Genomic DNA, 14,664 nt, shown 5'->3' with positions numbered 1-14,664 from the left:
CGGGCCAAAACACTAGTAGATGTCTAAAAATTTAGGGCTTGAACTGAGTTTATTGGCATAACACTAATTAACCCCGTAGAAAAGATCTAGATGTATTAAAAAAAAATAAAAATTATAAAAGGTATGAAGTAATAGAGGGAGCGGGAGAAATTTGGGATGGGCGTGTTGGTGACGCGGCACGTGACAAGACAAGAATAGGGGCAGGACCGTCGTTTAAACTTAAACCCTTGGCTCAGAAGTACGCACACTGGCTGAAGCAGAGCAGAGGGAGGTTTTATTTGTAACTGAAGAAATTGAAAAATCGAAAATGAGGGTGGCGGGGATGGAGGTCCCTATCATCGGTAGCGACTCCATCAAATGGATTGACATTACGGTTCCGTCATCCCTCAATCGCGTTGACAACGGCGGCAACGACGGCGCCGCTACTTTCGCTCCACCGACGGTGGATTCCGCCTCTGCCACTCACTTCGACGGGGATAGTCCATTCCATCTCATTTGGTAACTCGGTTTTCTCCTAAGCTTTATTGTTTATTATTATTATTTTTTAAAAAAATTGCTTATAGTTTCACCATCTAACAGGCGAATCCATAAGACTCAATCAAATGTTCTAGAAATCTTCAAGCTCTCTCAGGAATTCCCTCTCAACTCCGGGCTCCGTCTTATTTTCTGTCACCCACTCTCTCCTTTCGCTTTTATTAGCACCTCGCCAACTAACTCTCACTACTTGCTTTATACCTTAACCGTCTCTGGAATTGCTTACTTCATTAAACTTTCCAAGGACTTGGCTTCCATATTCTCCAGGGACGAACTTACAGAGCTTGATGTGCGAGCTTATTCTAATAGTAATGAGCCAATTACTTGTATAGCAGCAAAACCTGGATGCCTTTTGCTTGGGAGAAATGATGGATCTGTTACTTGCTTCCAACTTGGCTTGCTTCACCAAACTGCTCCCGGTATTCTCTTCTTTATACAACTTTTGCTTTCATTTTGTTATTGTTACTTTTTCAATGTAAACCTTCCTGACTCTGACTTTCCCTATATAGGTTTTGTACATGAGCTGCGGGATGATTCAGGAATTAGCCTAGGTCGCTTGTGGGGTATCATGTCAAGGTATCTTCTCCTCATTTGAGTTCTATATACATTGTGCAACAAACATTGACTTATGTGGGTAACATGCATTTAGTTTATAAACATTATTGTTTGTTTTATCTCTCTATATTTGCCGAGAATTCAGTATGAATTGGCTAATGTGCTTTTAGGCTGTGTTTGAATCCTTGGAAATGTGGAGGACAATGACATTGGTTGTAAATGGAAAAAAAATTGAAAGTATAATATGTGGGAAAATTTTTTCTAATCTTGTTTGGATGTGTTAGGAAAATTGAGAGGATAAACTCTGAGACTAATAAAATAAATGAGTTCTGGCTTTCATTTTAAAATTTTTTTTCTTGCTCATTTTCCTTTCACACACTTTTTCTAAAATCCAAACATAGTATTAATTTTCTTTACCAAGGCTGATTTGGTTTCTGCAGTGTCTTGTCTCATGTTAATGGGAAAAGGTTAAAATTATGTTTTGACAGAACAAGTTGGTTTGGGGTTTGCTACTCCAATGCCAATCTGAATTCCAAAGATTAATTCATTGATGCTTGCTTTACAAACCTCCAAAGATATACTTCTTGTTCCTTTGTCTGTGGAGCAGCTATTAGAGTTGTTCACAAACTTTCACATTCCAAGTCCTAGGGTTTTTGGTCGATACCCATGGATTAGGCTAGAGAGAGTTTAGGAGAGAAAAGTTTTTACTAGTGTAATAAAATTCTCACTTTTTTGAGTTAGTTTCCACAAGTACATGTGCTATTTATATGGAACATATGATAGTCCTATGAGGAATTGGGGTACATTTGACCTGACTCATATTGCAACATTAATGGAAAAGGTTAAAATCATGTTTTGACTATTATGCTTGATTTTATTGATTTTGGTATCATATCATTGTTTTTTTCTTCCAATATAAATGAATTTTGTTGATATGTTGTGCAGGGGGAGGGCTGTAGGAGCTGTGCAGGATTTAATAATAACAGAGATGCATGGAAAAGAAATTGTATTTGTGCTTCATGGTGATGGGTTTCTACGAGCGTGGGATCTTTCATCTCACACAAGAATTTTAAGTCATTCAGCAGCAATTGAAGGTGATATCCACCACTTGACTTTTCCTTTCTTATATAACTGTATCTTAATTTCCATTATGCCTTTTCTCCAAGTGTTCCTTTTTTACAACTTTTCAAACAAATGGTTCTCTCCTTGAGGGAGAATGGCTTTCCATTTCCTTTTAAGCTTAGAAAGATAACATAATGCTGAATGGAAGCCATTTGGGAAGAGGAGGGAGCAACTGGAATATTTCTCTTGATCTCCTAATTCAATGTAGTTTTGGTCTAGGAGAAAACGATTAGATAGGGTAGCCTCCACTCTCCTCCATAGAGGAAATGTTTTCTGATTATCAAACATCCTAATTTTAATGTATAAGTATCTCAAAATCAAATTTTGTAACGACCCAGGTCCAAGCACCACTAGCCTAGTAACTTTTTGAGCTTAAACCACATGGTCTTCAAAAACTTAAACTCAAATTGCTAGTAGTGATTGACTTAGATCTTTATATAGATTTTAACAATTGCATTCACATTTGATGTAAGATACAGTATCACAATCCCACCCACTCAAATCTTTAATATCCTCATCAAGGTCACATGCCACAATTGCAATTAAGGCTCACTCCAAAGGATCAAAATCTCACTAGCGCAGTGTGTAAGCCCATATTGGTTTGGTACATGCGTTGATACCAATTGTAATGACTTGGGTCCAAACACCACTGTCTCAGCAACTTTTTGATCTTAAACCATATGGCCCTTGAAAGCTTAAGGTATCGTAGATTTATTCAGCATCGTATGAAATGACCTTTCCTAAAAGAGTTCAACATTTTTTGCTTTTTATGTTCTCCAATAAAGGTGTTATGTGCAAAGAATTTTATTGCTTGCCTCATGTGATTAATGATATTTTAGTGACTGAGGTTACTGTTGAGAATGCCAACTTGTACCTGCCTGACTACAGGATCTGGCAATAACTGGAAACCTTACTAGCCCAAAAATAAGGCTTTGCTAGGCTGAAGATATTTAATTTGCATGTGAACGTTGCCATGGTCTTGAGGGAGCTACTCTATATTCTAAATTAACTAGGAGGATAATTCTTTACAACCATGTTACAGAATTTTCTGATGTTTTTCTTTTTGTGTTTCCAGAAGGAAATTACTAAGGTGCTGTTTGATAAACTAAAAAAAATTCAACACTGAAAAATTAAGTATTGAATTTCTAATTTTTAAAAATTTAAGTATTGAATATATATTATAAAAATTATTTGGTATGGTATTGAAAATTACATGTTGAATAGATTTTTTGTTGAATCTGTTGTAAGAGGGAAATGTGATTTTCTAAGTTTTTTGCATTGATAATAGTTAAAAGGAAAGAATAAATGGTTAAAAGGAAAGAATATAAGATTAATGTAATTAAATAACAATTTCTTCCTTGAACAAAATTGACTTAATACATTAAGTAGCTTTTAGCTACTTATGATTTTCAAAACTTTTTCATTGAAAATCATCCATTAGTGGTTTCTAGAATTGAGTTATGAAACACATTAATAAATTTAGATCGTTGAAAATATAAATTTGAAATTGTTTGCTAATTTTCAATGGTTATCAAACACACCCTAGTTTTCTGACTTTAATTTATTTCCTAATTTTAGTGGTTAAAGGAGTGTATAATTAAGTATCTATGGAGATAATGAGAACGAAGTGTATATTGGGGTTATTATCGAAGGAAGAGAGTATTGGGGAGAGATGAGTTCCTGATCACATTTTTTTTATATTGAGGACTGCCCTTTGATTATTTCATTAACCATTATTGATCAACATAAATGTTACTTTTCTATTGTGTGTGTTTGCGTTTGGTAGATTGGCAAACTGACAACAATTGAGAGATTTATTTAAGTTGATTTGAATGTCAATCACAGAGCATGGAACATATTCAATGCGTCAATTGGATATATGATTTGGTAAATTGCAAAGAGATTTGTCTAAATAAACTTACATACGTTTAAGGTTTTAGTTGGATTATATTTAGTTCAATTGCGTAGGTGATGCTGGTTAGCTTCCAGAAAACCTGCCAATTTAGGGTTTATGGTGGGGTAGGGTGAAAAACGTAGGGATTTTTAGGTTCATGGCTATGATAGGAGTTAAGTTAGGGTCTCGAAGTTAATTTGTTTTTGATTAATGTTATGGTTTGTTGGCAAAAGATGGTTGGAGTTGAAGGAAAAAGTCACGGGGAATTCTGGCAGCAGTAAGTTAAGCATTTAACAAAGGTATTCAACTGGTGTATTTGATGGGATTTAGCCTGAAATTTAGATACGGTTTAGGGTTTGAAAGATAAATGAAGGGGATTATATTTAAATCGCTTGGGACATTAATAAAACTAATTTTAGTGCTGAGGTCACTGTGCTGCAGACAGCAACCAAAAGACTAGCAATTAAGGGAAGAACAATAGCAAGAAGAAGAAAGAAAGTGAAGAATCGATCATTCTATCACAAGTTCTCTAGTCCCTCTTTGATAAGTTTTTATTATATAAATGGTATTGGATTTGAAATATGAGGAGACAACTATGAAGTTGTCTTTATCTGGCTAGAATTCCTCAAATTGTTAGATTTAGGCATATGACCAGGCTTTGATAAGCTAAATGCCACATGAAACTTGTTACACTTAATTAGAACCACAACCAGACCCAATGAACTATAATTGAGGTCAAAATTAGCAAAATGGGAAATGACCAAAGTAATCTTAAACACCAAGACCACACTTAACCTCTGAATTATTGTAAGAATGACATGTTAACCATCAAGGGCAATTTCCCTTGGGTGAGAAGGACTTGTTTATTAAAGAACTTGCGATTTAAACCTTTGGTTTCCAAGGAGGATGACTTTCTCTAACCATGCTATTGATGGCTATAGTTTTATTCAACTGTTTGTAGTGAAAAGATAAGATTTTCTAATGTTCTATTTTATACATCATTGATGTGGTGTCATTGGTAAAACATGAGAAGGATTGAGTTCTTGTGTTTAGAGGTGCATTAGATTCCACAAGCACTTGAACAATTTTGGGCCATGAATAACTCCATTGATGGTTTTGTGATAAGTATGTGTAGCTACCTAGCAACTGTGTTAATTGAAATGTTGTCAAGGCATTCACCTAGGCTCTAAGGTGCAGCTGAAAATCAAGCAATGCGCCTTGCACCCCTTTGGGCGAGGTGCCTTTAATCAGGTGTAGAAAAGCATGCCTAACTTAACTGTCCTTTGGTATCTTTTGTTTTTAATTTTTTTTGTTAGATATCTTTCGATAGTTAAGGACAGTGTTAGCTCTATTTACCAGAATAATAAATTAAATAATTATGTTGATGCACAACTTTTTGTTGAAGATGGAAGTGAAGGAAACTTGGAACGTTGTTTGATGACAATAGTTATGATAATTCTTGATCTTTGGAACACATTGAGCAATGTAATAGAGTAAGCTCTTTATTATTTATCAAGAAAATCATATGTTTCAAGCTTTTAAGACTTAATACATAGAATTTTCATGTCTTTTGTATATTATCTTTTAGAAATTAGCGCCTTGCATCACTTGGGCGAGAGCTTTTTTTGTTGCATCTTGCCCTTGGGCGATGCAAGGGTCCTAACACTTAACGCCTTTTATAAATTGGTTAATTGTCAAATGCTTGAGAGCCCTTCCCACTGCACTGACTGTGCTCCTAAATGGCCCTTTAGAGTGGATTATGGGCTTTTTGGAATTTAATCTTATGCCTTATGGTCTAAAAATAAGCATTTATAGTTGTTTGCTAAAGTTTTAAAGTTATAGCAAATGCAACATATCAGCATCAAGTTGTGCATATGTTTGCATGTGAAGACATAGATGTAAAGAGCTCTATTTAAGGGTTTTTTTTTTTTAATTTCTTTATTTTTATAATTAGAGTGGATATCTATAGCAACTGTTAGCTTTTAAGTCTGGTGATGATCCAGATGCACTTTGATTATTGACGGTCTTCATTTTATTTGTTGTAGCTCTTTGACCAACTGCATTTACATTTTATCCCCAAAGATCACTATATTGTAATTTTTAAAACCTTAACATTTTAATGGGTGCTGGCCAATCATATATAAAACTGGCACATTTGTTTCCACTAATGCGTATAACCTATTTTCTAATGGTGTATTTTATATATCGATGCGAGTTCTGTTTTTGTTCATGTTGTTTGTTTATTTTTTCTTTGGCATTTGTTTGGAGCTTTTGCAATTAAATGTTACTAAAAAATAATCAAAATGTGATGGTATAATCAAAATTGTTCTAAAACATAACCTCTCCAATATTTGCATCTGAAGGCTGTGCTTGCCAACCCAAGATAACATTGCGGCCTTTCGTTAAAATTTATGAGCTTTTTCTTGGTCTAAAATAAATATTTTTATGTTTTCTTCAATCTTGTAATTTCAGGCACTACATCTACAAGGTTATGGTTGGGTGAATCTAACAATGATTCAAAAATTGTTCCTTTGGCCATCTTGTATAAGAGAACTTTGGTATGTATTTCTGATTTAACTAATTAGTTGTTCAATTTCTTTCAAAGCAAATATGTTATTGCATTTCTCTCTCTCTCCCACTTTATTGTTAAAGTAGACAATTGAAATAGAAGGAAGAAAACCTGAGAGCTACTTAACCCTATGCTAACCTCTTGTATTTATGCTAGGAGGTATAAGGTACAATAGATGATGTTATACTTACTACACGATACACCTTATAACACCTTCCCTCAAGCTGGTGCTTATGACTCCTAGCTTGTTACAGATCTTAGACTCTCTTGAACAGTCTAAAAGCTTAGTAAACAAATCTGCTAACTGATCCATAGATTTCACTGAACTTGTTTGAATCTCATTCTTGAAAGTCTTCCTCTGACTATGTGACAATCAACTTCAATATGCTTAATTCGTTCATGAGACACTGGATTGGAAGCATTGTGCATGGTTGCTTTGGTTGTCACTTATGACATTTATAGGCCACAAATTGAAGCTCTTATATTGAGTTTGTCACCCAAATCAGTTGACAAGTGGTATGACTGTATGAGCCTTGGCTTTATTCTTTGATTCAGGTCAGCACTTGATCTTGCAATAGCGGTATGCTTCTTACTCTTCCATGATACTAAATTTCAACCAACTACCATACAATAGCCTGTAACAGACTTCTTATCTGCCAGACATCCAGCCCAATGTGCGTCAGAATAACCGTCAATCTAAGTTTAGCCATGATATTTGTAGAGTAGACCATGTCTTGGAGCACCCTCAAGATGCCTCAAAATGCATACTACTACATATTGATGGCTGGTTTATGGAGCATCAAGAAACTTATGAACTACGCTCACTGCAAAAGAGATATCTGGTCGAGTAACTATCAAGTAGTTTAACTTCCCAACTAATCTGCGATACTGTCCTGGATCAAAAATTAACTCATCATTACTGCTACAAAACACAGTGTCATTATAGTTTGTCCTTCTGATCGTAGAAAATGTCCAAAAAGCCTGCTACAGAAATTCTGAGCAGGAGAAAATACAATAAGTAGATAATAATCTCGAGTGTTATCATATAACCAAAAATCCAAGAATGATTGAGTGGCCAGTTATGGAGTGATAGATTGATCGATAGTCGGAGAATGCTTGACTGAAGGAATGAGTCAGAAGGTGAATTGTAAGATCCAATGCGAAAGAGACGAGCATTTTTGGGGACTGTGGTCTTGCTTGTTTTTTAGAATATAGTTAAAGTATTAGGTACTTATTGTGGCCATTAGCTTATTTGAGTTGGGTGTTTTCCCTAGATCTAATGATTTTAAGAATTCTAGTCCAATCAGATTCGTAAAAGTCTTTGATCTTTGTTTTTTTTTTTAAACAGTTCAGTAGAGTTGGTTTTTAATGAGAATATTTATTTGCTGAGTTTGTCAAAGAAATTGCAATTGTTTCTTGCGCATTTGGCTTTTTCTTTCTTTAAGTTTCTTCTTTTGTAGTGTCTTATGCAGTTCATATAACAGGAAGAGTACCTGTAACTTCTTGTATTCTTCCTAATTCTGGCCACACACAAGTCTTTATACCTCTAAAAGCATAACTCAACACAAATTACCGGCCAAATCCTATCAATTAAACCCTCCAATTACATATATATAACTTCCGTCATGCTGCTTACTAGATTTTCTGGCAATTACATCTATCAATTTTGGCTACTGACTTTCCTCATTTCATTTGATGCCATGTGGTCTCACTATTTCTAGGTTACTTGATCTCTTACATCACAATAGTCGAATGAATTCTTCTTTTATGGTTTTAGTTTTATCTTGAAGATTTCAGCTTTGTCAAGCACTGCACACACAACAAAAGAAAAATGAAAGATGCTAAAAACATGAATTAGTATTTGTATCACATATTTATAAAAGATTTTGAGTTTAATTGAAAGATATGTTTGATTTCTAGCTTATTATGCCATCTCTCTTTGCTTCAATGTTGTTCAATTTCATGGCTTAACTTTGAAGGAAGTTGGTATGGAGATGATTTATGTTTATAGTCTCTGCTATGGTACGGGGGACAGGATGATCTTGTCAGTTGACTCTTCAGTAAAAAGTTTTCCTGTGGATGAGGTAACAAACTGACTTTTCCATATATTGCTCCTAAAGGCGCCACCCCCCACCCCCCTTGCTTATTTTATTTTATCTTTTGCTAATATTCATTTGAAGTTGAAGTTTTAATTATTTCCTGGATTTCTTACTATTCATCTTTTGTCAGGGGGGATGCATTGATGTCAAACTTACTTCAGACAAGATCTGGATATTAAAAGACAATGGATTGGGATATCATCACTTGTTCCACAGAAGTAGTACCACGTGAGATTTCACATGCCTAACCAGCAATCTATTTTACTCTAATGCATGGTTTTTATGATGATTTATTCTACTGCATGATTATGCAATACTCATTTGTAGACTTAGTGTGGCTATAATTTGTGAAGCATTTTGTTTCTGAAGATGTGTCTGTTATATGTATGCTTTACATTCTTGATTAAACTTTCATAGTTGGTGGTCCCTGTGTGTGTGGGTGTTCATTTAGCACAAAAAGCAGTCAAGAGTCATAGATAGGGCTAAAGCACACACAAATATACACATTGATGCTGTAGTGTTTTCCCTTAGGAATTTGGTGATTGCTGGATTTTCACAGTACTAACTATTTACGCTAAACTTTTTTCTATAACTTTACTGCTAGGGAAGAAGCACGCTGTTATGCTTTACAGGAAGAATTTATTGCTGACCAGCTGTTTCAGAGTTTGGAACATACTTCAGATGATCTTATATCGATAACCCGTTCAATTTTTTCATCTGGAAAGGTGCTGCCATCTATGTTGCTTTCTTGGTGGACTTTTGGGGTGGAGCTGCTTTTTGTATTTATGTTCTATTGACTGCCTACTGCCTAGTACACTTTTCTTTTATATCTGTCCACAGCGTCAGAATCTAGCACATTGCTTCTTACGTTATCCCCTTCTTGTATTAAAAAATTTTATCGCTTTTGTTTTACTTCTACTTTCAGTTCTGTGTTGTGCTTGGTTTGTTTTTCATTTTTGTTTCTTTTGTTTTTGTACTCCAATAAATGTTTGTCACAGATATGCTGCTTACGACATCTTTTTTTTTTTCAAAATTTTGCAGGATCATTTTGTGCCATTTGTATCTTCAATTTTCCTACGCAGGCTTCTCCATCCTGGGGTTTACCAAAATATAGTTCTACGTGCAACTTTTCTAGATTATCGCAAGCATTGGACTGATAATGAGTTTCAGTCCTTAAGTGTTGATGGACTCAAAAAGGAGATTCTTTCACTTGTTGAACATGAGGTTTTCTTTGCTTCATTGTTGCAGTCTTTGTTCCTCTGTAGCAAATCTTATGTTACCTGGAGAGCTTGGTGGGTTCTAACTTTTGAAATTTTTTTGTCAGAGTATTGCTGAGAGTCCCATATCAATCTTCCCAGGATGGAAAAATTTTTGTTGTCGCTATTTTGAATACTGGTGTAAAAACAATGCTCCATATGGTTTGATTGTACAGTCTACCTCAGGCGCTGTTGGTTTAATCAGAAAACATTCAGTGTCTTTGTTTCGTGGTTTGGAAAATGCTGAGCTACTAATTGATGGTATGATAGAGCTCTTGCTGTTCATGAGCTACAATTTAAAGTATACTTGGCTTACAAACCCAACTTTCTTATTTTAACCATTTCAGTAAATACTTTCTTTCTTATTCTGCTAGGATTATCAGAAGATCTTGGTGATCTTGTTAGCTTTGGATTGGATTTATTTGACGACAGTTCTGATCGCGAGATTCTTTTCGAAGTGCTCAGATGTGTCATTAACATTAGCCAACAATTGGGCAAAACAGCTTCTTTTATTTTTTATGAATCATTTGTTGGTAGACAGATTATTTCATCTGAAGAGATTATTCCTCGCTTGGTGAAGATTTTAGAAACTGGATATGGTTCATTGACAGGAGTAGGCCATGTGTCTGGTCTTAGGCCTGACGTTGCTTGGGAGAGGGAACTGACAGATCATAAAAATCTAAGAAAATTCTCTGTTGACATGCTATTATCTCTTCATGTTCTGTGCAAGAAAGCTGCCTCCTGGAAAAAAGTCTTGGATGTCATAGAGAGCTATCTACAGTTTCTTGTCCCTCAAAAATTTACACAGAATCCAGGTGCTGAAACATTATTTTGTCTAAACAATTCCATCTTGGTCCAGGCTTCCTGCCAGATTGCAAAGGTTATGTTTGAGTCTGCATTGGACATTCTTCTTTTTGTAAGCTATCTGATGAACATTGGTGGGCAGGTCAGTTGTTACTTTTTCTCGTGTTTTGCTCTCTACCAATTTGTATGAAAGAAATTAGATTGGATCCACATCCCTGCTTTTCAGTTGTGCATTTGATTCTGACTTAGTCATAGTTTCAACAGACAAGAGAATTTACCTCATTATGTATCTTCTGAAGGAATTCTTGATATGTGATCATTTTAAAGTTTACATTGGTTTTCTCTGTGTGATCCAAGAGGAGGTCTGGGAGGCTATTTTTGTGTTTGTCCCACTGTCGGGGCTTAATGAACTGCTTTTAAAGGTTTATGAGATTGCTGTTTAAGAAATAATGATCCTCCTAAAAGATTGCAACTTTATTAGACTTTATTTAGTAAAGAATGCTTTCCCTTTTTAGAATAAGATAAGAAAAAGAATGAGATGGAACTTTTAGGACCATCTGTTCTGAAAAGGAAATCATTTGGAAATCAGTAATTTTCATTTCTTTAGGTGCACACTGAAGTAGCCATAGTTGTTTTCCATATAAATCTTGAAATAGGATAATAGTTAAGATACATGCATGAGCACTAGGCAAGGTGCAAATCAGTGAATGAGCTTCACCTTTAGGTGAGGCACCTGTACCAAGGTGCAGTCCCTTTTTTTTTTTTTTTTGGGGGGGGGGGGGGCGGTAGGGGGGTGCGCGGTTTAGATGAGCTTCTTAAAGAGCAAAGGTGTTCCTTAGTTGGTTGGCTCAATAATTTCTTAATTTCGTTTCTTTTTAACGAGTTGTGCTTTCAATCGTGAAGGAATATACATATTTATTTTACAAGAATATAGATGGCAATATTGTTGATTTGTAACTTGTTAGAGATAGAACTAGAGGTTGATGATGAACTATATGTTTTAAGAACTTTGTTACGTATAGTTAGTACATGTTTTTTTTGGGTTTGTTTTTCATATATATTTTATCATTTTTGCCCAGAAATTTTAATGCTTTGCATCATTGGGGAGAGTTGCTTTTTCATACATTTTGCCTTTGTCTAATTTGCTATACGGAAACCTTTGTTCTAAATATTGTGCATGGACTAGGGAATGCTAGTTGGTGAAATGAGACAGTCCTTTTAATCCCACCCCTCTCCCCCTTTTTTTGTTGGGGCCTCTGTCTTTATTGACGGATTCTTATTTTCCTAGAAATTAACAATTTTTCAGTGATATTTGCACATTTTTTAGGGGAGAAGGGGGATGGAGGATGAGAGGAGAGAAGGGATTGGCTATGGTAGTAATGTACCACTAGTCTCATAATGTACAAACTGATACTTGGGGTTAAATCCATCCATTTGGTTGAAGCAAAACTTAAAAAGAAAAGTCATGCACCAAGCCTTTACTACAAGTCTTGCTTAGGTAACATTATTGTTGATTTGGGATTCTTTTTCTGGCTTTTAACTTTTAAGCCCTCTATAACCGTAAATCAGATCTAAAAATTATCCGCTTCACATGCTTGAAAAAAACTCTTTTTTCAAACCTGCATCAACTAGCGATTACTTCACCTAAACAATATACTTATCCTCACTGGATAAATTCAGTCCCTAAATCCATATGTGCTTCATACCCCTTCAAAGACTAATTCGAACTTTAATCGGCTTTGAAAGAAGTTTCCTTCATTGCTGTCCTAAATCATAAGGTTGGCATGTGACTAATTAAGGGCGCACTTGCAGCCTGATGAAGCAACTATGCTTAATGAACACTAGTACTTCAAGGTGAGATGGGGATCCATGCTGCTATTAAGAAATTTAAGTTTATTCCAAAGGTACAATGAAACCTTTTAAGAACTTTTTATGCTGTTGATATCTTTCTGTTGAACTTTAGTATGACAAACCCTATATCTCATTTTATTTTGTTAGAGACAAATCATAAAAGGATTTTAATAGCACCCAAAGCATTTAGTTTGTTGGTTGCTTCATGACTCCTCTACTCAAAGATCAGGGTTCGAATCCCCCTTCTCCAAATCCAAAAAGAAACTAAAAAGATGTAACTTAGATGACTGGAATATAGCTAATTTGAGGAAATGATAAGAGAAGAAAATGAAATCTTCGTTATACACTTCGACTTCATAATTTCTTATTGTTAAAAATTATCATTTTCTTTTAATCCTCAACAAATGCAGGGAAAGTGGTAGAATTCTGACGCTCATATAATCTCTTCATTTTCTCTTCCATAATGCACCTTAATTGAAAAACCGATCTTGTACATTTTCTCTACTCTTTCTCTATTTTAACTCGAATACTCCATGATACACCGTAGAAGAACTTTCTGCTTGAGTTCCATTTCATTCATGAAGAAAAAGAATATACACACACATAGAGTAGTAGTGATGGGTCAAGCCTTTTCTTAGTAATGAAATTTTGGTGGTTTCTACTATTAGTGATGATTAAAATTTATTACCAAATGACATTGTATGTGGTTGCTAGTTTAGACTTTAGACACTTTTGAGAGGACGCTAAGCAGTAGCAAATGTGAGATTTGAGTAGAAAATTTCTACACAGACATAATTATTATCTTGAACTTTCTCCTTTCTGAGCAGTTGCAGACTGTGTATCTTGTATGTTGACATTGTATTTGGTTGTTGGTTTGGACACCCTTTTAATAGGATCTTTGCAGTAGCAATTCTGAGATTTGAGAGCAATATTTCTGCAGAGGTATTGTTGTTATGTTGAAAAGTCACCATTCTTAACAGTGGTAAATTAATCTTAGACTTGTATTATGTGCATAACGAGCTGAGTTGTTTATTCAGTTTTTTTTTTTTGACATATTGTCTTTCCCTTTACAAGTGACAAGCAGCAGATGCAACATGCCCAAAATATAATCACTCAAATCAAATTTTATTAGTTTCTTCACTTAATATACATTTGTATGCATTTATATTGTCGGCTTTTTAAACAAATGATGAGTTTTATTAACATTCAGATATCTGAAAGTTCTTTTTCAATCCAGATTAACATGACGCATGATGATATATCTAGAATACACCTTGAGCTGGTTCCAATGATTGAAGAAATTATTTCTGAGTGGCTTATCATTCTCTTCTTTAGCACAACACCATCAGAATCACCTGCAACTGAAGATTTTAGTTCTCAACTTTCATTGCTACAGATTGGTAAGTTTCTTATGGTTTTGGGTTGAATTGCTATAGCTAACCAGCAATTATCACCACATAACAGCATCACTATTGTAATTTGTAAGAGAAGAATTTCTTATTACTTGCTAGTTGACTTGCTAGTTGCCCTGTTTGTCAATGTTTCAGATAACAACATCAATAAACGATCATGGAGTGAGAAACTGGGGAAATGTGATTTCACATTAGCCTCTTTACTTCTACTAAATAGTCAAAGTTTCTCTGGATATGAGAGATGCCTTTCTTTAGGATGTCTCCCTAATCCACATGACGTTATTAGTTCAGTGCAGAAGTTTACCAGCTGGATTGTTTGGGGAAACACTGGGGAAGTTTCCTCTTCCTTCTTGAGGCGCTCAACTGAATTAGCAATTGTCCTTCTTAGGCATGGCCAATATGATGCTGTTGAGGTTTGCCATCAATTTCTTACAATGATGACTTTTTTACATTAAAAATTTATATTATTGGAGATTTTTATCTGAAATTTATTTTACCCTGTCAAAGTACCTGCTTACTACTGTTGAGGCCAAGGCAAGAGGGGAGAGGATATTCAGAAGCATTCAGG

General features: G+C 35.1%; 1 protein-coding gene across 2 annotated transcripts in view; it reads left to right on the top strand.

Moving 5' to 3' along the window:
- Positions 1-230: 230 nt before the first annotated feature.
- SAR1 (SUPPRESSOR OF AUXIN RESISTANCE1) overlaps positions 231-14,664 on the top strand; it is a 32,994-nt gene continuing 18,560 nt past the window's right edge. The window contains exons 1-14 of one of the 2 annotated variants that reach the window (XM_021441206.2): positions 231-498; positions 580-953; positions 1,044-1,110; positions 2,035-2,183; positions 6,578-6,663; positions 8,654-8,758; positions 8,904-9,001; positions 9,378-9,498; positions 9,815-9,997; positions 10,098-10,290; positions 10,404-10,975; positions 13,922-14,084; positions 14,232-14,509; positions 14,604-14,664. The exon at positions 14,604-14,664 is cut by the window's right edge and continues 127 nt beyond it. In XM_021441206.2, the coding sequence (XP_021296881.1) occupies positions 308-498; positions 580-953; positions 1,044-1,110; positions 2,035-2,183; positions 6,578-6,663; positions 8,654-8,758; positions 8,904-9,001; positions 9,378-9,498; positions 9,815-9,997; positions 10,098-10,290; positions 10,404-10,975; positions 13,922-14,084; positions 14,232-14,509; positions 14,604-14,664 (2,641 nt within the window). In that variant the 5' untranslated portion in view covers positions 231-307. Of the gene's footprint in view, positions 499-579; positions 954-1,043; positions 1,111-2,034; positions 2,184-6,577; positions 6,664-8,653; positions 8,759-8,903; positions 9,002-9,377; positions 9,499-9,814; positions 9,998-10,097; positions 10,291-10,403; positions 10,976-13,921; positions 14,085-14,231; positions 14,510-14,603 lie in introns of those variants that run through there. The other variant, XM_021441207.2, reaches the window with a different exon arrangement.

This window comes from Theobroma umbraticum, unplaced genomic scaffold, assembly GCF_002168275.2.
Source record: "Theobroma umbraticum cultivar Fairchild unplaced genomic scaffold, ASM216827v3 scaffold_55.0, whole genome shotgun sequence".
In the NCBI taxonomy this organism is placed as follows: Eukaryota; Viridiplantae; Streptophyta; class Magnoliopsida; order Malvales; family Malvaceae; genus Theobroma; species Theobroma umbraticum.
This window is presented reverse-complemented; position numbering and strand designations above follow the sequence as displayed.